Genomic DNA, 19,747 nt, shown 5'->3' with positions numbered 1-19,747 from the left:
CTCGGATTTGAAGGGTGCCTTCTCCAGAATGCATATTTCGAGCTCTTTCCTTAGATGTTAGATAGAATTCAGATCAGGGCTCATAGAAGGCCATTTCAGAAAAGTACAATGTTTTATTCTTAGCCATTCTTGAGTGCCTTTAGCTGTGTGTTTTTCTGTTGGAGGGCCCATGACCTGCCACTTTGAGTTTTCTGACTCTGGTTGCTCTATAATTCCTGCATAACTTTGAGATTTCATTGTTCACTGAACATCTCATGCTAGGTGCAGTAAAGCAGCCCTAAAATATAACTGAACATCCTCCATGTTTCACAGTAAGTTTGGTTATTTGAAATCTTTTATAACTGATGTGACTTGCCAAAAATCTACAGTTTTGCCTTATCTGTTCAAAGGGATTTTCACAGAAGCAATAAGGGTTGCCAATGTGTATTTTTGTGAATTCCAATAGTTTTTTTATGTTTTTTCAACAGTGGAGCCCTCTTGGGTCTTCTTCCTTTGAGCCCACTTACTGGTGTGGTCACACACTTATGTACCTTAACCTTTGATTTCAGCTTCTGTCTGTTTGGAAGTTATTTTTGTTTCTTTGACTACCATTAACAATATCCTCATTTTTATTTGCAACGTGTTGCAAATGTGCAACATGCTGGTCTATTATTTTCTTTCTGATCTCTTCAGACAACTCTTCTCTGGTCCATGTTCAGTTTAGGCCTCAAAATTGCAGATAAGCATTTCAGTAAAGTCGGAAACAGTCCTTCTCCACTTCCACAGAAATCCTACAGGTATGGCATATGCATACTTACATTTGTCAAAGCTGGACCAATGTAATTATGCATTAAAATTCAGCCCAAGACAAAGTGGCTCTTGAAAGCGGTCTTCCCCCTGATGTCTGTGTACTCACCTTTTCAACACTTCCCCATCACTGTATTTCACCATCTGAGTCCCGAGTCTAGTGTAAGCTCTTTTCAGGAGACTATAGGGTAGATTTACTAAAGGCAAACAGACTGTGCACTTTGCAATTACAGTTGCACTCATTTTTCTCAGTATATATAATCTGGTAAAGTCACTTTGTAAAGAATACCTAGTCAGGTGGAAAATGAAGCATTTTTGCTTGCACATGATTGACCGATGGAAATCAGCAGAGCTTTAACCCATTTACTAAGCTCTGCGGACAACGAATGTAACTGTACTTGCAAAGCGCACAGTCTGTTTGCCTTTAGTAAATCTACCCTATAGTCTCCTGAAAAGAGCTTACACTAGACTCGGGACTCAGATGGTGAAATACAGTGATGGGGAAGTGTTGAAAAGGTGAGTACACAGACATCAGGGGGAAGACCGCTTTCAAGAGCCACTTTGTCTTGGGCTGAATTTTAATGCATAATTACATTGGTCCAGCTTTGACAAATGTAAGTATGCATATGCCATACCTGTAGGATTTCTGTGGAAGTGGAGAAGGACTGTCTTCGACATGGGTGCCATTCACAGTACACTGTTTTGTTTTGTTTTCTTAATGAATGTAAGGCGTTTTGTGATTGGAAAAATCAAGAGACAGGCAGTGATGTACAACTTCTACCTCATCTAATCAGACCAGGAAGACAACAGCAATCACTGTGGTAGTGGTGATGTCTACAGTGATTCTCTGCTTCCCTAGCAGTCCCACAAGTGTGACATATACTTATATTGGTCCAAGCTGGGCCAATGTAACTATCGGAAAACATCTATGCCTGGAATTCCGAATTAAGCTGGTCATACATCAATAGAATTGAATCCATATGGAAATTCTGAAAATTCATTCCTCAGAGCATTTGAACTTAAAGTGAAACTCCACTCACTCAATCAACATTGACAATATTTAATCCTTATGCAGCTAGCTTTCGTTAATAGATAGGAAAGTATGTATATCATGTTTACTTGTTTTAAACTTTTATTTTTATTTTTTACATTTCTTCAGTTGCTTTCTGGTTCCTCATGCCTCACACCCTCATGCCTACAAATCCAAGCCAAGGGCAGATGAATTATAGGAAGTAACTGCTACATAATCAGCTGCACTTATTCAAGATAGCCACAGCCAGACATGCCAGGGGGTGTTTTTCAAAGTGATTTCTCAGCAAAATAAAATATGGAGACATTGATGCATTAATTAATGTTTGTGGTGCTATGATGCAGTGTAATTCCACTTTAACAGTATTAGGCATATATTTTCAAAAGCCCTTAACATTTCACTCAGACTTGCTACATAAGTTGACGTCCAGACATATTAAAAAGGTTTTCTTTGTTCCTAGAACACATGCATTACAATGACCCAAACAAAACCACAGCATTTTCCACCCTGCTCTTTTGATTTTTTTCGTCACTATGATTAAAAAAGATCTTCAATTTGACCCCACTAACCATTAGGAAATCAAACAGATGTTTCGAAAATGAATATTTGAAAACAAAATTCTGCTAATGTATGGTCAGCTTTAGTGTCTGACACCGTAAATACAATGCATTTTAGATTTAAAAACATGGTTTGGTGCTAAACGTGCTGTTTATTCCTAACTGTAAATGCCTGATGCATCACATGCACTTTATATGCACTTGGGTTTTCCAGGGAGTTTCAAGAAGTTCTTTAGAACGGTTCACTTGCTTTGGTCACTCAGAATCCGGTTTAAATATATACTGTGCATATTTAACCAAGGATAATAATATCATATTAGATGCTTGTTTTGGAATGCGTTGGTTTTTGCATTTGAACCATTTTGTGTACCAAAATACTTTTCGCACCATGTTTTGAGCACATATGAGGTCTTCATTTTGTAATTTGTTATAAATACCTTGAATATATCCTATATTAAGCAGAAAATTGGAGATAAGTGTGAACATGTCTTTTAGCTTGTTTTAATGCATAATATATTTTTATAACACTATTCAAAATGTTATCAATACATTATTTTCTACTACTATCTGATTACAGGGACCTCATGTACATTTTGATACATATGTCAGGCCGGTATGGTTGTTTAAAAAGAAAAATTGTTTAAAAAAAAAAAAAAGTGTATATGTAGATTAGCTTATAAATATATAAACATTTAAATAACTGATGAAGAAACTCTTTAGTTGCATGCTTTTATGCATATTAGCATAGTGCAAAAACAACAAAACATCCTGGATTTTTCTTGCAGATTAACACATAATACACAGGATAGTACTTTTTTTTTCTTCTTGACTGGCAACACGCATTCGGGTACCCCCTCCCCCTCACTCTCGCCCCATAGGACCCCCCTTTCATAAATCTTGAGCCAAAGACCGTGTTTCTTTTTTGTCCTGCTTATAGAGCCTGTCAAGATGGAGTTTTCTTACCTTTGTTGGCTTGGTTTACTGATGATATTCAGCTCCTGGATCTCTGGCAGGGTCGTGAGTGGACACAAATTGTTCCCAGCTATAAGCAGGATAGTTACAGAATGATACCAGACTCCCAGCTATCAGCAGTGTGGTGTTCATAGCACACAGAGAATGGGTATTAATGTTCCCTGTCATTGGTGGTAACGTGTGACGCTGTACTCCCAGCTATCAGTAGGATGGTGCCATGAAAAGTCTGGGTTCCCTTGTAAACAGCAGGGTGGTATTCATGGCATACATGCGATGAGGATCATATTTGAGAGCGTTCCAAACCCAGGTGGTAAGTGCGCGCACATCATGTGCATTGATCGCCCTGTGGAAGAGGTCCAAGATGTTTAATTAGGAGTGGCTTGAAGTCAGCCCAATGCACTTTACCAGACACCGTGTGTGCCCTTAAGGGGTAACACCACTTTTGTTTAAAAAAAAAAAAGCAATAACCTGGAGTGGACTACCCTCTCTGGGTAATCTATGTGCATTGCAGCACTTTATCAAAGTTTGCTACCTTTTCTTTTTCTGTCCTGAACAGATAATGGTTTCATCATGTCCTGCTTTCTGTATGGAAGGGACAGCTTAGGAAACTTCAACTACAGTTTGAATTGGGAGGTTATTTTTAAATTACTACATGGCTTGAGTAGCAGTTGTACATGTTAGAATATATTTTCTTAGCAATGTGGCATTCTCCTTTAGAGTTGCGCAGTATCCCTGTTTGATAGGGATTTGTTTACTGTGACAGGTTGTTGTGCAGCCGGCAGTCTAATCTCCTCTTTGCTGTGCTTGCTGTATGCAGGTTAGTAGCTGGAGGGGGGCAGCGTCTTCCTTACTGGTACTTTTACATGTGTTGTCAGTCCTTCTGTGGACTTCCTAAAACTGCACTCTCCTTTAACTTTTTGTATTTCTAACTGCCAGTATTCTGCCAAACATGTGCTTACTGTTTTGAATCCTATTCATCCTTATAGTCAGCCAGCACCCAGAAGTTAATGGGGCATTTTTTAAGTACGTTTTTATTTTTTTATTTTTTTTAGGAAGCTAAGGCCCCTTTCACACGAACGATCCGTTCAGGCCCACCTGTCAGTTTTTCAGGTGGACCTGAATGGATGCTCCATAGGGGTCATGTCCGCTGACATCCGACCCGCTCCGATCTGAAAAAGTGTGACGGAGGAAAAAGCTATTTTTCCATCCGTCATCGGATCGGGTGACGACGGACACTGCGGTCCGTCGTCATCCGATCTCCCATAGGGGAGAGCCGCGCTGTGACAGGTCCATCCCTGCGCAGTGTGCAGAGACGGACCTGTCATCTTCCTGCTCAGCGGAGATCGCTCGGCGATCCCCGCTGAGCAAGCGTACATCCATGGGACGGATCAGCACTGATCCGCCCCGTGTGAAAGGGGCCTAATAAGTACAATTTTTTTGTTCAATTTTATTTAGATTTCCTTCAAATGTGTAGTGCACAGGCCTGCCAAATTGCATACAAAGTGTTTAGATTGACTTCATAGCTTCATATCATATGGTTTTGGTACATTTAAAGGGAAATTTTATAATGTCTAGCCTCCAGATCTGTATGCATTATACACACCCTAAACTGGGCCCATGCTGCTTGTGCCTTGGCAGGCAGAAACCTGTATGTTGTTCAAGCAGCCAGGGAGGAAGAGGACAAAGACCAACGCAAGGGAGCCAAGACATTCTTTTAGATTTATTAGCATGTAATCCAACTTTTCAGGTCAACGGTTAAATGGTTATAGTATATGGTAGACAAACCAAAGCAAAACTAAAAACCTATAACAATGAAAAGGAGACATGAACAATAAAACTATGCAGATTTTGAACAAGTTGTTCCATCGAACCAGTCCAGAAATAACTTTCCGAGGTGTTCTAGAGGTCATAGGGTGTCTGCAAACAAAAATGTCCTCATAATACACCTAAAATCTCCAAATTAAATTTTGTGATCAAAAATTTCCTATTGGGGTGGATGCAACATAAAATTTTGAACTAAATAAAACAATATAGAAACATAATGTAGCCAAGATATTCTAAAGGAATTTGTGTCCATTCTTCCTGTCGAAGGATCTCTGGCAATGTCCAGTTTTTTTTTTTTTTCTCCAGATTCCGTCAATTCCTTAGAGGAAGCTGAGGATGAGCATGATCTATATGCAGCAGGTTGTACTTTCCAGAGCTGTCCCGTACCTCTATTTCTACATGGCTGAAGAGATTATGCAGATTACATGTCTGCTGGTTTGATTTTCAGGCTACACTTTCTCAAGGCATAGATCTTTTTTAAGAATGCAGAGAGAATTCTCAGAACCCTGCAGGAGGTTGGCTGGCTAGTGTTTAAAAAAAAAAAGTCAACTGACCCATCAATGCAAAAACTCAGAAAAAAATAAAAGCCTGGCTGAAGCTCAACTTCCCAATTACCCAAATACATAATGAAAAGCTCAGCACATACCAACCCCATATTATACAATCTTATTGTTTTATTATTGTATAATCCCAACAGTACCAAAAAATCACACAAAACATACATGTGAAGCAGGGGTACCATGCTGCTTCTTATCAGTCTACCAAAGTCCATCCACAGATGTACAGAGAGAAGATGTATGAGCTAATACTTTAACTTGACATAATGTCAAAGGGACACCAGTTATAGTGATTACATCTTTACTTACATTGAGCTTGCACTGCTTCATGGATTTTGATCATAATAAATAAATATATATATACCGTATATATAATATATGCATGGGCAGTTGAAAAGCAAGTTTCTTGTATTACCAGAGTCTTCTAGCACATAGCTTGTTTTGGGAATTTCCCTTGGACTTGTTAACAGAGGTGGTGGGCAGTCCATCTACGACACTCGGCGACTTAAAAAGAGGGCTCTTAGCGATATATAATACATGATGATGGGATGGAACTGCCATGATTTGTCCAACCTCCCATTGCAATATTAAAAAGATATAATTGTATAATATACGGTTGGCATGAGCTGAGCTGTTACTTGAAAGTCCTGCTTATTTGTAGTTTTTGCTTACACAATTGGAACGTTGGGCCTCAGCCAGGCTTTTATTTATTTTTGGAGTTTTTGTATTAAATTAGATTATACTGGCAACTCCTTCCCTTTTTATAATATATAGTGTTGATACTGGGAAGACGAGACTTTGAGGTGCACTTTTAGTGGGTTTTCTCATCTAACCCTTAGACAAGTTTTAATTAATCACACTTCAGAATACATTATTGTTTGCCACTAACGCATACTGGTGATAGGGCGCTGGGTTATCCTGGCCTTCCTCTCTTCCCCTGTCTGCATCTCAATGCCTCATAAAGTTTAGGACCATGGTCTCTCTCATCCCTATATTAAAGTGGGCTCACTGCAGGAGGCTGTCTGTCCAGAAGGGTTTTTCTCCAAAATTGGGCTATTCATATCTCATAAACATCAGAAGAAACCATGGGTGCTGGCGTAGTATTAATTCTTCTGTGCTTGCAGAACTATGACCCGTGGAACGCCCCTGTTTAGGAAGTTGTATCAGAACATTCCAGATTTCTGGCCAGCCGTTATATGCTCCCTATGCCTTTTGTCACCTGACAGTAGTCTCAATAAGGGTGAACAACATGACAGTGTTGTACTACATCAAGGGGCAGGTCGGAACTTGCATGGTCAATATGCTGAGAGAGTTAGAGATGGTTGTGACCTGGGTAGAGAGAAATCTCTCTAACATTTCAGCGGGTACATTCAAAACTTCTTGTCATTCATTTGGGCAACAAGTGATTCCTATATCCAGGTTCCTTTTATGTGGATTATATATTTGGGCAGTATTTGAGGGTTTGATCGGCTTGCATCTCCTTACTATTGAAAGCTGGAAGTTCTTTTCCCAAGGAGCCTTTTTTCCACTTTTTCCTTCTGAGAGGAAAAGACTAATTAGCTTTGGCTGTTTTTCTGTAAGCTGATCTCTATAAATTCTACAACAGGATTTGATTAAAGTGGTTGTATACCCATTTGTTTTTTATTTGTACCTACAGGTAAGCCTATAATAAGGCTTACCTGTAGGTAAAATCAATATCTCCTAAACCTGTACCCTGTACTGTATTCTTTGCATGCTGATGTCAGTGGTGCATGCGCTGTGAATGCCCATCTGAAGTGACCTTGCTGGGAAGAAGACTCCCGCACGCATGCATGGGAATGATGCCATCACGACTCCGGCCACTCACAGTGCCGGAGCCGCGAACCCAGAAAACACGAAGGGCACAATGTCACCTCCCTCGGCGTGGACCAGCCTGCGATATGGGGACCTCGTTCTAAGGTAAGTATTTCATAATGAGCTAGTATGCAGTGCATACTAGTTCATTATGCCTTTGCCTTACAGGGTTTTTTTTTTAACATTTTTTTTTTGTTTGCTTTAGTCCTCAGGTCAAATACATTCTGGACTTCTATTTCTCTTAAGCTCTCTTGAGGGCAGATCCTTGCATTCTCTGGCATATCCAGTGTCTCATGCTTGAACTATCCCTTACTCATCCAATACCTTAATGGGAGTGCTACATCTGAGACGTGAGGGAGAGCTCAAGAATCTCTAGGTGGGTTTTACTACTTGCTGTGGAATTCCTTACCTTCTCCAGATGAGATTTCCTGTCCAGCTTGAGTAAAGACTGAGCCATGAGGATAGCCTCTCTGAGGGCTGTCACATCAGTCAGGGAGTTTGCCAAAATCGGGATCATAGGCTACGAGGGATCCTATGGTGGCCTGCAGCTCCAAGTGGGAACATTTTCAGTCCAGTTGGTATAAAGACCGAGCCATTAAAACAATAATGGCTATATCCTCAAAAAAAATCTGAATCATAAAGGCAGCCTTTCTAAGGGTTTTTTGCTCAGCCAGGAAGCTTGCCAGGATTTGAGCCATAGGCTATGAGGGACCTTTTTTGTTTTTTGCCATTCTGTCTTGTCCGGGTAGTGGATATACCCATACTAGGATGCAATCTGATGTTATTTCAGATTCCTTTGAGAACAGTATTCTTCTCACATGCAGCACCACTAAGAAAAAATGGTTCCATGCTCTGGATATTGGGATACTCCAAGCTTGCTCACAAGCTGAAGCTTTGTTTATAGATTTAGGTAATCTCTTTAAAACTCTCCTTAGGAGAACCAGAGGAGATATCATCCTAAATTCTCACTGGATGAGTTGTGCTGGCTAGCCAACTGGCTTACAGGTCTTAAAGCTTGGTGCCTACGGAAGCAGTGACAACACACTTGACCATGAATGTGGCACCTTTGTGGGCTTTCTGCAACAGGGAGGCACAAATAATTTTGGGTTGATGACATGGTCATTCACTAAGCCTGTTAAAGCTCTCTGTGGTGTGGTTTAGCTGTACAGTTTCTGGTGACTAAGTGCTATGATTGAAACCTTGTTTTTTTGTTTGGCTAGTTAGTTCCTGAATGTATGCTGCTATGGAGTTAGTCAGGAAAACTGGATATTTCCTATCAAATACTTACTATATAATGTTTGCTTTCCCGATGAACTCCATGGCAGCATGGCTAATCTCTGGCTCAAAATTTATGGGAGTGGGGTCCTAAAGGGTAGGAACGAGGTCGGAGCAACTCGAACATATGCTGCCATTGGGTTAATCATGAAAGAAAAATTACGCTAAGTATGTGATAAAATATATATTTTTTTTTTATTTCAAGGACTACTTTTCTTTCTTTGTCAGTCTGCTGTGGACTGATGTTATATAAAACTGATCATAGGTGAAACATTTTTTGTTGACCCTGAAGAAGATTCGGCTAAACTAGCTAGATCTATAATATCTTAAATAAAGTAACAATACCAGCAAATGCTTTTCTAATACTAATTGATTTTCCTGAGCATCATTTTTTGTCGTGATCGTTTTGTGCTTGTGATGTAGCTAATTTTTCACTGGTGTCTTTGCAACTTCAACCTCTGCCTATGTACAGTTGTTAACACTGGTAATGCCTCTTGTTTATCAGTTGTATGTGTGCAAAGCAAACCATCTTTAGGTGTCCAAAACTTGATTGAATCAGATCTTGTGTATGGCCTTTGCCTATTAACGTGTTAACATAGTTTATAATTCCACCCAAAATGTTGGTTTGCTACAAAATACAGGTATTAATTTCAGTCGCTGGCAGTGCATTTGTTTTCATTATTTCAGCTTGTTGCTCGCATGACCTTATATTCCTAAGCATTTAATTTTTTTTTTTTTGTGCTGTGTTCAGCATAGTTCACACGTTATTCTAGAAGTAACTTTTCTCCATCAGAATGTCTGCCTTATTCAGTAAAGTAGTATAAAGAGCAATTGCGATGTCCAGTTTGCAGTGACCAATGGCAGCTTTTTAGAATTTAGTCTACTCCGTGTGTTGAGTACATAGATTTTCATATATGTGTTTTGTGTTTCTGCACTTTTATCTATGCACTTGCTCTTTGCACTGCCTTTTTGAATACACCTGGAAACATTCCTTTTTTGCCATCTAAAGTCTTCTTTATCTGTTGTAGAACTTATAAACAAGTTGAATTTTTTGGATGAAGAGGAGCGAGACTTGAACACTGGCACAAATCCTTTTGAAAGTTCTGATATTACAGACCTGAATCCATTTGGAGATCCAGATGCTGAAGGTAACTAGTGGTTACAAAGGATGCTAATTCAACTTTAAAAAAAATTGGGTTTTTTCTACAGTGTCTGAAAGATGACTATTGCCCATAGCAGCTAATCAGATTCTTTATTTTGTTTTTAATTTGCTGTAAAAAAATTTAAAGGATCTGTTTATGTGAACAAAGGCAACTGTTTGCTTTGAGACAGTTTTATGAATAAGTGCAAAAAAATGGCTTCTAATAGGCATACGAGTTGTAGTGCTAGCAATAGTGTTATCAACAGGCAATACACACAACAATTTACATTGCTACATTGAACAACAAATGGTTAAAACCGTCATGATGGAGAAAAAAAATGTGACTCTCGGGCAAAATCTGAATAAGAGGTAATTGGAGTCGAGCACACCAGTCAGTCGGAAAGGTGTATGTGTTTTATAGGTTGTTGCAGAAAATTCTACAATAGATTGTCAGGTCATTAGCCAGTGTTCTGAATTCCAGGCAAAATTTGGTCGTCCGTAATTAAAAACACTGCAGTAAAGTTTCTCAAATGGAAATTATGCTTTTTGAAATAGCCTGCACTAAGTACTATTGAAATGCTGTGCAGTATTCTCAAGTAGGTTGTTTAAGCAAGATATTTCAAAAATGTAAGTGAGTTGGATTAGTTTTGTATAACTGCAGTGGGAAAATAAATTCCTAACCATTTCTCATGTTTAATTAGTGGCTGCAAAAATATTTTGGTAAGAGTTATTGATCATAAAAGATATTCTAATAGTTAAAAATGTAAAACAGAGAACCTCTAATGTTGTTGTGGACAACCAGATTTATGGGACCCCAGAGCCAACTTAACTTTAAAGCTGTTATTTTTCATTTGTGGGGTTCTAGCAATATGATTTGTGATCTGGCCTCTTAAAACACTCGGAGGCTCAAATTCATGATATACCCACTCAGTTTTCCAGTTCATGCCACTTGCAATGGCCATCACAAAGTGGTGAAATCACTTTCCTCAGAGTCTGCAGAATGGAAGATAAACAAATATTTGGGAATTTAGGTGTGATACAGTCGAACTTTAATGTAAAAAAAAAAAAATGGGAGGGTATTGTGGAGGGGATGGTTTTGAAGAGGTATTGTAACCTGGGGAGGATGTTCATTTTTAATATAGCTGCATGGCCGAACAGGAGAATTGCGTTTTATCCCAGGCCTTCAGGTCGAGGCTAAGAGAAGCAGAGATACGGGAAAAGTTGACATGAAAAAGGTCCATTAAAGTGGAGGGGAGGTGGATTCCTAGATATTTAATGGATCTCTAGAAACTGGATCGTTTACCGGGAGGGGTTTAATCACCAAAGTTTGGTGATGAGGTCTTTGTGGCATAGGGCTAGGAATAGGGCAGTCAGAGCCTCTGATAATCTAATGGCCTCATTAGTGGTTGATTTCATTTTGAGAAGGTCCCTTTGCGTGAGGGAAATGTGCTTCAAGCATTTGTATTTGTTGTGGGTTTCTGAAAAGTAGCTAAAGTCTTTCGTAGTTGAGGAAATGCCATGTGTCATGTAGTGCCCGTGTTAATTTCCTTCGACTAAAATGACTAAAACATTTTAGTTGACTAAATGAATACTATTTTAGTCGACTAAAATACGACTGAAACTAAAACAATTGAGATGCCTAAAATGGGACTAAAATTAAAATGGCATTTTAGTCCAAAGACTAAGACTAAAACTAAATTGAAATTTGACTTCAAAATTAACACTGGCTTTTAGCGCCTGCAGTCAAGTAATTATCAAGAACAGGGCCCTTTTCCTCATTCAGTAATGAGGAAAAGGGCCCTGTTCTTGATAATCACTTGACTGCAGCTTCAGCCCCCCGTCCCAACAAGCATACGCGAGTAGCGCCCGCTTATGAAAACGGTGTTCAAACCACACATGTGAGCTTTTATTATGAAATACTGCACCATGGCCAGCTCCTTTTTTGTCTTTTGAGCATTCTCTCAAAGCCACCACGGATATTAAGTGCCAAGATAGGAGGAGCTGTGCGATATTGGACCTCTCTCGCTTCTCTCCCCTTCCACTCCAGGAGTCAGTGTTTATGCTGTTTGACCTTACAGATGTAAGGTAATTGTTTAGCACACTCACCGGTTGGCGAACACCTGGATGATATGCACTGGACACCAGTTTGGCACATATGAATGATGTCTTTCTAGTAGTTTTTGGAGGACTTTTAATGCATTAATTTATGTCTACTTTTGCACTTTATATTGGGATACACACCAAGATATTTATTTATTCATTTATATTTTTCTAAGTTTAATCAATTAATTTATTTACTATTTCACGTTATGTGATTGAGTATCATTATTCACATTTATCTTTTTATCTCTGCGTTCTTTATTGTTGTCACCACTAGCAATATATATATTTTTCTTAGATTTCTTTATATATTTGATGATTGATCATTTAGTGATTTGGTTTTTAGGTCTTTACCACATGAATTTTGAGAATTTTTAATATTTATTTAATATCTAATTATTTTCACGCCGGGAGCGCAAAACCACTTTTATTTATTTTGTTCACTATTTATGAGATTTGTTTGACTCATACGGTGTGTGCAGCACTTGTTAAACGTGATTTATTTACCCACTGTCCTTAATAGCGCAGGAGCCATACACCTTTTCCATAAGTTAGGGGGGATAGGCGTAGGTTGTTAGGTATGAGAAGGGGGGCAGAGGGGAAGAAGTGTGGGAGATATAGGGGGAAGGAGGAAGTCAGGAAAAAGATGTTCCAATGTGTTGCACCAGCCCAAACTGTGTTTAAGGTCATGGCAGCCCGTTTTTATTAGATACAATAGAATTTTTACATAGACATCAGTTGCCCACACAGGGGTTCTTCCACATCAATATGAACAATCAAACAAAAATACCAAGCCACCTTCCTCCCATGTTGGCAGCGCTGCTGCTTTTCTTACCAGTCCATCTGACTGTGTTGTCTAGTTCTTCTTCTGGTTCACTTGGCTCTCCCTGCTGCTCAGTACAATCCTTGCCTCTGAGTAGGATTTCTCCTGACACCCCGATAGAAGCCCATCTGACTCCTGGAATGAGACTTCCTGTCTCTTGACACCTTGCTGGGGCACCTCTGACCCCTGGGTGATACCTACGGTCTCTTGACACCTGGCTGGGACACCTCTGTCCCCTGAATGAGACACCCTGTCTCTTGGCTCCTCTGAACCCTAGGTGAGATCTCCCGTCTCTTGGCTCCTGGCTGGGGGCTCCTCTGACCCCTAGTTGAGATTTTCTGTCTCCCAACTGGCAGCTGTCTCCAAACTGAAAGCTCTGAGCTATCCTCAGGTTTGAGTATCTAACAACCCTGTACACCTGTGTACTTAGGCTGCAGGGATCTGGTAAAATCTATACATAGGATTGAAGGTTCTGTTCCACAACCACAGAATCTAGAAAAAAAAAACATAGCTTTCTCTTGCTCAGAAACGGTAGTCCGAAACCCCTTAATGTGAATTTTGTGTCAGGAAAGAAGCACAATGAGGATGGAAAGGAATGACGTGGGCGTGTTTGGGCATCCATTGTCAAAAAAGGAAAGAAGGCACTGTAGTTAAGAGAAGTATGGGATTCGATTTTTTGTTTTTAGAATCGTACTTATCGCCTATGCAGCATTGGTCCCCCGCCGGCTCCAACACTGAGAACCGAGTAATTAAACATGTGAGCAGAGAGCTGGTGCTTTATTGCAGGTGGTGCCCTAAGTGTCTATGTACCACCGGGCGAAAGGTAATGGATGCATGTAAGATGTGCCCTTGTAAGATCATTTAAGTGTTTAATAAAAAGTGGCAAACGGGCATGCCCACACCATATTAAGGGTTAAACGTTGGATGAATAGATTAGGTAAGAAGTAGGGTCAGTTAAGGCATTTGAGTGTTCATTAATTATTATCATTAATTATTATTACTTAAGAAGTTGTTGGGAGTCAAGTTGAGCAATTTAATTTCCTGCGGAACGGACACACCTGTACAAAATACAATCAGCACATGACAAAACAAAGCTGTGGGGCGTCATGAAATCAGGGAATTGATTATCTATTTAGGATCTGAATTAGAGTCTGATCTATGATTCTGGGGAAAACCCAAAATGCTTCAGTAGGGTGACACTGATGAGAACTGCTCACTAGTAAAGTCTTCATAGTCTTAGAAAGCAATTAAACAAGGTAATCTGAACAACTGGGTGGCACAGTAAGTCCTAGGAGGAAGGGCAAGAATCTTCTTGAAAGTAGGATATAAGGGCTACACATAATAGATGACAGGCAAGTTTTTAACTAATACTTGGTGTCCAGGAGATGTCCCTCTCCAATCAAAAAGAAAGCTAGAATGACCAAAATGGCTTCATCGGTATGGCAGATTTCAGAGGGATTTTGGATCATGAGGACCAGAAGGTTCAGATGTCAGGTCCAAGACTTGGGGGGGGGGGGGGGGGTCTTCTCGGCGCCAGATGCTTGGCTGCGTGGGTATTCATCTGGAGGAGCTTCCCATGACGATGGTAAATGTTATGAGTTGTAGCAGTCCAGTCGTGGCACATGAGGGATAGCTAGCTGGTTACAAAATCCTGGGAGATCTACTGGTGTATGGAGAAGGTGTGTATGACTGGCTCTGGTAGCAGACAAGCAGAAGGGGAAGCACCAACAGTAGGGAACATTGTGCTCCCTCAGGACTGACATTAGGTCACAGAGACCTCCGGTGCTGCAACGTGGTCTGTGATAAGTCCTGATAGATCTGGAGCACCGTGCCATCAAACATCAGGTGCTTTCTGTGCCTAGATTTCTTCAGAAATCTCCTCTTTATGTTGGAAGCTTAGGAGACAGCAAATTACATTTCTTGGTGGGTCGGTGTCCCTACTGCATGGTTTTAGGGCTCTGTGGTAGTGTTCTATGCTGGTAGGCAATTTCAGTGGCCTATTGAGGGCATTGTCGATTGATATTAGACTTTAGTGGAACTGATCTTAGCCTACTGTTTCGGGGAGGCACCATATAGGATTTCCATAAGGCGATTATTGTCAAGACATACGGACTCTGGGGAGAATAACGCTGCTTTGGATTGTGGTGTATATATGAGAACATCAGAGAGTCCAGTTGCTGTGTCCAGAATATTACGATATGTTACGATTCAGTCTGGTCTTGGAAACTATGGAAGGCTTTATTGCTGCCAGCTTGCGCCTGATTTTACCCATTATTAGCATGTACGGCAGCCTCTGTATGCTGTTCTCCCCCTCATGCCAAAAATGCATCCATCTTCGCATCTTCGGTGCCCCCCCACCCCCCCATATGTGTACAATGTTTGCAGTTGTGAGTTATAGTTGGAGGGAGAGAGGAAGAATTATTATTTTTAATACCTGTAAGTTGGCACTGTAGGGCAATTGGTGTCCATCAATTGAGAAACACTGCTGTAGTGTATTTAACATTTGTGTATATACAATGTATATGTATATATATATATATATATATATATATATATATATATATATATGTGTGTGTGTGTATATATATATATATATATATATATATATATATATATATATATATATATATATATATATATATATACTAGAATGGTTTCTCCACCAGTATCTTCTGCCATTGTACACACCTAGTATGACTCACTTTGTAACATAGACATTTTCTAATGGGAAGTGATGATAGATAAGCCATCAGAGAATTTTCTGTACCCACACTTCTATCACAAGACATGCTTTTTGAAACCTGGTACCTGTTCTGGAGATAGATGATGATGTCATCATGGCAAGATCTCGTCAGTCAGGATGCCAGCAATGTGTCATCAACTGGCCATGGCCATGTGCAAGTGAAATCGCCGGAAAGAAAATATGCAATGTTCCTGAAGCAGAAGACTTTGGAGGGTTTGCTTCCTTTCTACAGGAAGTATGTATAACTTACTATTGGATGTAGGGAAAGTTGTTCTGCTGAGTTTAATTCTGCTATAAAAGACCAAAGCCTAGAGAACAGCTGCTGTAAATAGGTACAATCATACTGCATTGAGGAGCGTGATCATGACTGTTGATTCTTTGACACTAAATGTGATGATGCCAACTGCAACTGTGTACACAGAAACTGCATGTGAGAATAATCACATTGGTATGTGTGCTGGTGTGAATTGCCCGCTGTAATGCACAAAATTATACATTGTGATGCATAAAACTGATTTGATATCTCTGCTGAAAATGTAAAAGTAGGGCTTTCATTTTATAAACACGTAAATCATGTAAAAATATAATGAACAAAACAACTGTTGGGTTTTTATTGCTGTCTGGGTCCCCAGTTGGGAGATTCACTCTCTCTAATTGATCTGATCACTAATGTTACTGGGAATGAAAGTAAGGGTAAATTCAATAATTTTTGTTTTGCTGTCAGAATAGGAATAGGGGGTAAATCTTTCAATGGGAGCCCTTGTTTCTGTGATAACCTTCTAAGGGGCTTGTTCACACGTGTGTTGATCATAAAGAATGAAGCAACACCCATCAACGAGCCTTAAGGTAGAACTACAGTTCATTTTGCACAATGTGGCCTCGATCCTTGACTTCTGGGGTCCCCCGGTGGTGCTGGTAGCTTCTCCCCACATCGTATAACCCTCTAGGTGAAGCACTGTCCCAGGGGGGTTACCTTGGGGGGGGGGGGCGCTCCCGAGTCCAACATTTGCGTCCATAGACGCAGAATTCCGCACTCGGCCCTGGCGTCCACGCCATTGGACATGATTGACAGCAGCGGGAGCTAATGGCTGCACTATTATCAATTTATCCAATCACGAGTCAGTACAACAGGCAGAGGGTAAGAGTGTCTCCGGTGGGGGAATACGGGACTCCGGTGAGAAAAACGGGGGGCGGTCAATGACAGAATTTTTTTCACCTTAATGCATAGGATGTGTTTAGGTGAAAAAACATGAGGGTTTACAACCCCTTTAAACACACAAGGTATTGATGCATGTGTGAACGAACACTAATTCCGCGTACACACGACCTGACTTTTTGACAGCAAAGGTCAGACGGAACGAATCCGTCGGACATTCTGATTGTGTGTGGGCTCCATCAGGCCTTTGCATGCCAAAAATCTGACGGACTTTAGACTTTAAAACATGTTTTAAATTTTCCTGCTGGGACTCCGCCGGACTCGGTTCCTAGCAGGAAACCCGTTCGTCTGTATGCTGGTCCGACTGACCTAATACGACACATGTGCAGCTACAGCATCTGCCCACGAGAATGTTTCCAGCACAATCCTATCACGCTGGTTCTCGGTGTCAGGGTACACATCTCATGCTGGCTGCAATAGAAAAAACTAATTTTCCTATTGCAGCGAGCACGAGAGGGAACGCCCCTCCAAGGCCCTTTGGTCTGGTATGGATTTTAAGGGGAACCAAACTGCGCCAAAATAACTGCGTGGCGTCCCCCCAAAATTGATACCAGACCCTTATCCGAGCACATAGCCCGGCCAGTCAGGAAAGGGGGTGGGAAAGAGCGAGCCCCCCACCCCAAAGCACCTTGTCCCCATGTTGATGAGGACAAGGGCCTCTTCCTGACAACCCTGGCCATTGGTTGTCGGGGGCTGCGGGCGAGGGGCTTATCGGAATCCGGCAGCCCCCTTTAATAAGGGGGCCCCCAGATCCCGGCCCCCCACCCTATGTGAATAAGTATGGGGTACATCGTGCCCCTACCCATTCACCTGGGGGAAAAAGTGTCAATAAAAAAACACACTACACAGCTTTTTAGAATAGTTTATTAGGCAGCTCCGGGGGTCTTCTTCTGACTTCTCTGTGCTTTCCGGTTCTTCTCCCGCTCTCTGACCTCTTCTCCCATTCTCCGGTTCTTCTGCCGGGCTCTTCCGCTATCTTCTTCCAGCTCTTTTGCTAGCGTTGGCCCAGTCTTCTCCTCCACTGTTGCCTTCCTCTTCCTCTTCCTCCTGCTCCTCCTCCTCCTCAGATGTTGCCACAACGCTGTCTCCCACTGTAATGCTGTGGACACGCTGTGTATCAACTTATATAGGCATAAGGGGCGGGATCACCAGGTGATGTCACACGATGACCCCACCCCTTATGACGTCACAGTCCCTGTACACACTGGGACTGTGAAGTCATAAGGGGGCGGGCTCATCACGTGACATCACCCGGTGACCCCGTCCCTTATGCCTATACAAGTCGATACGCAGCGTGTCCACAGCATTACAGAGGGAGAGAGTGTCTTGTCAACATCGGAAGAACAGAAGAAGGAAGAAGGTGAAGGAGAAGACCGGGCTAACGCTAGCAAAAGAGCTGGAAGAAGATAGCAGAAGAGCCCGGCAGAAGAACTGGAGAGCAGGAGAAGAGGCCGGAGAGCGGGAGAAGAACCAGAAAGCACGAAGAAGTCTGAAGAAGACCCCTGGAACTGCCTAATAAACTATTCTAAAAACCTGTGTAGTGTGGTTTTTTTTTTGACAATTTTTCCTCCCAGGTGAATGGGTATGGGTACGATGTACCCCATACTTATTCACATAGGGTGGGGGCGGGGATATGGGGGCCCCCTTATTAAAGGGGGCTCCCAGATTCCGATAAGCCCCCCCTGCCCGCAGACCCCGACAACCAAGGTCCAGGGTTGTCGGGAAGAGGCCCTTGTCCTCATCAACATGGGGACAAGGTGCTTTGTGGTTGGGGACCCGCAGGGCGTCCCCCTTCCCCAAAGAATAAAAGTTTTATAGCGCACATATGCAAAATTAACATTTACCTTCAGCAAGGCTTTTTAAAACACCTAGACATTTTCAAAAAACATAAAAAAATATGGGGATTTGGTCACACCATATTGCTATATGGTGCCAAGCCCACTTACTGCGACAAAGTACCCCATGATTAGCTTCCCCAAAGCACCCACCCCCCCATGTTGAGGGCATGCGGCCTGGTACGGCTCAGGAGGGGGGAAGGGGGCACTCGCTCGTCTCCACCCCCTTTCCTGACCGGCCGGGCTGCGTGCTCGGATAAGGGTCTGGTATCGATCTTGGGGGGACCCCATGCCGTTTTTTCGGCGTAGTGGGGTTCCCCTTAAAATCCATACCAGGCGACGGTGCTAGCAAGGTGTCAATCTCGCCGATAAAAGTGGCAAGATTGACTTCCCTTTCTAGGCCCCTCGTAACTCATCACGTTCAAAAAGAAAGGATTTTAGTCCATGTGTGGGCAAGTCCGTTAATTTGGAAAGTCTGCCGGAACTCTGCCGAAATTCTGGCGGAAGTCCGTCGGACCCTAGTCTGCTGTAAAGTCCGGTCGTGTGTACTGGGCATAAAAGGAAATTACAGCGATTTTAAACCACCCATACTCTACCCAAAATAAAAAAAAGTTAATTTTAATCTCAGAAGCTCAAGCCCTTGTTTTTTCACTTGCATAGGAGTTATGTGTTTTTTTTTTCTCCATAGAACCATCCGTTGAAAAACCCAGTTCGAAAGATGAAGCATCGTTTGATGACTACAACCCATTCAAAGACCCTGAACCCACAGTATATCCCAACCCATTTGATGAGCCAGACCCAGGGCCTGACCTGACGATTGAACTTCACAAACAATCCCCACCACAACCAGCAAAGAGGAAGAATGCCAGACCTGTGGATATGACCAAATACCTCTACGCTAACAAAGCCAGACAGGAAGAGGATGAGCTTGATGAGTGAGTGGAATCCATACACCTTTTCTATGAACAGATTGGTTTAAGCTCTTGCTGTGTAAGCACAGTTTTCTCTTAAAACAACATGGCAAGTTCAGGTTGTGTTTCTGACAAAAGACCATT

The 19,747-nt window shown here is 41.6% G+C and overlaps 1 protein-coding gene across 5 annotated transcripts in view; it reads left to right on the top strand.

Moving 5' to 3' along the window:
- The window catches only part of EHBP1 (EH domain binding protein 1), a 724,273-nt gene that overhangs the window by 257,841 nt on the left and 446,685 nt on the right, over positions 1–19,747 (top strand). For all 5 annotated transcript variants that reach the window (XM_077485988.1, XM_077485986.1, XM_077485985.1 and 2 more), the window contains 2 exons: positions 9,863–9,982; positions 19,381–19,627. In XM_077485988.1, coding sequence (XP_077342114.1) covers positions 9,863–9,982; positions 19,381–19,627 — 367 coding nt within the window. The remainder of the gene's footprint in view (positions 1–9,862; positions 9,983–19,380; positions 19,628–19,747) is intronic.

The sequence above is a fragment of the Lithobates pipiens genome, unplaced genomic scaffold (genome assembly GCF_037356315.1).
Source record: "Lithobates pipiens isolate NorthernLeopardFrog02 unplaced genomic scaffold, aLitPip1_a1.2 Scaffold_18, whole genome shotgun sequence".
Classification (NCBI taxonomy): Eukaryota; Metazoa; Chordata; class Amphibia; order Anura; family Ranidae; genus Lithobates; species Lithobates pipiens.
The sequence above is the reverse complement of the archived record's forward strand: the minus strand, read 5'-3'. Positions and strand labels throughout refer to the sequence as shown.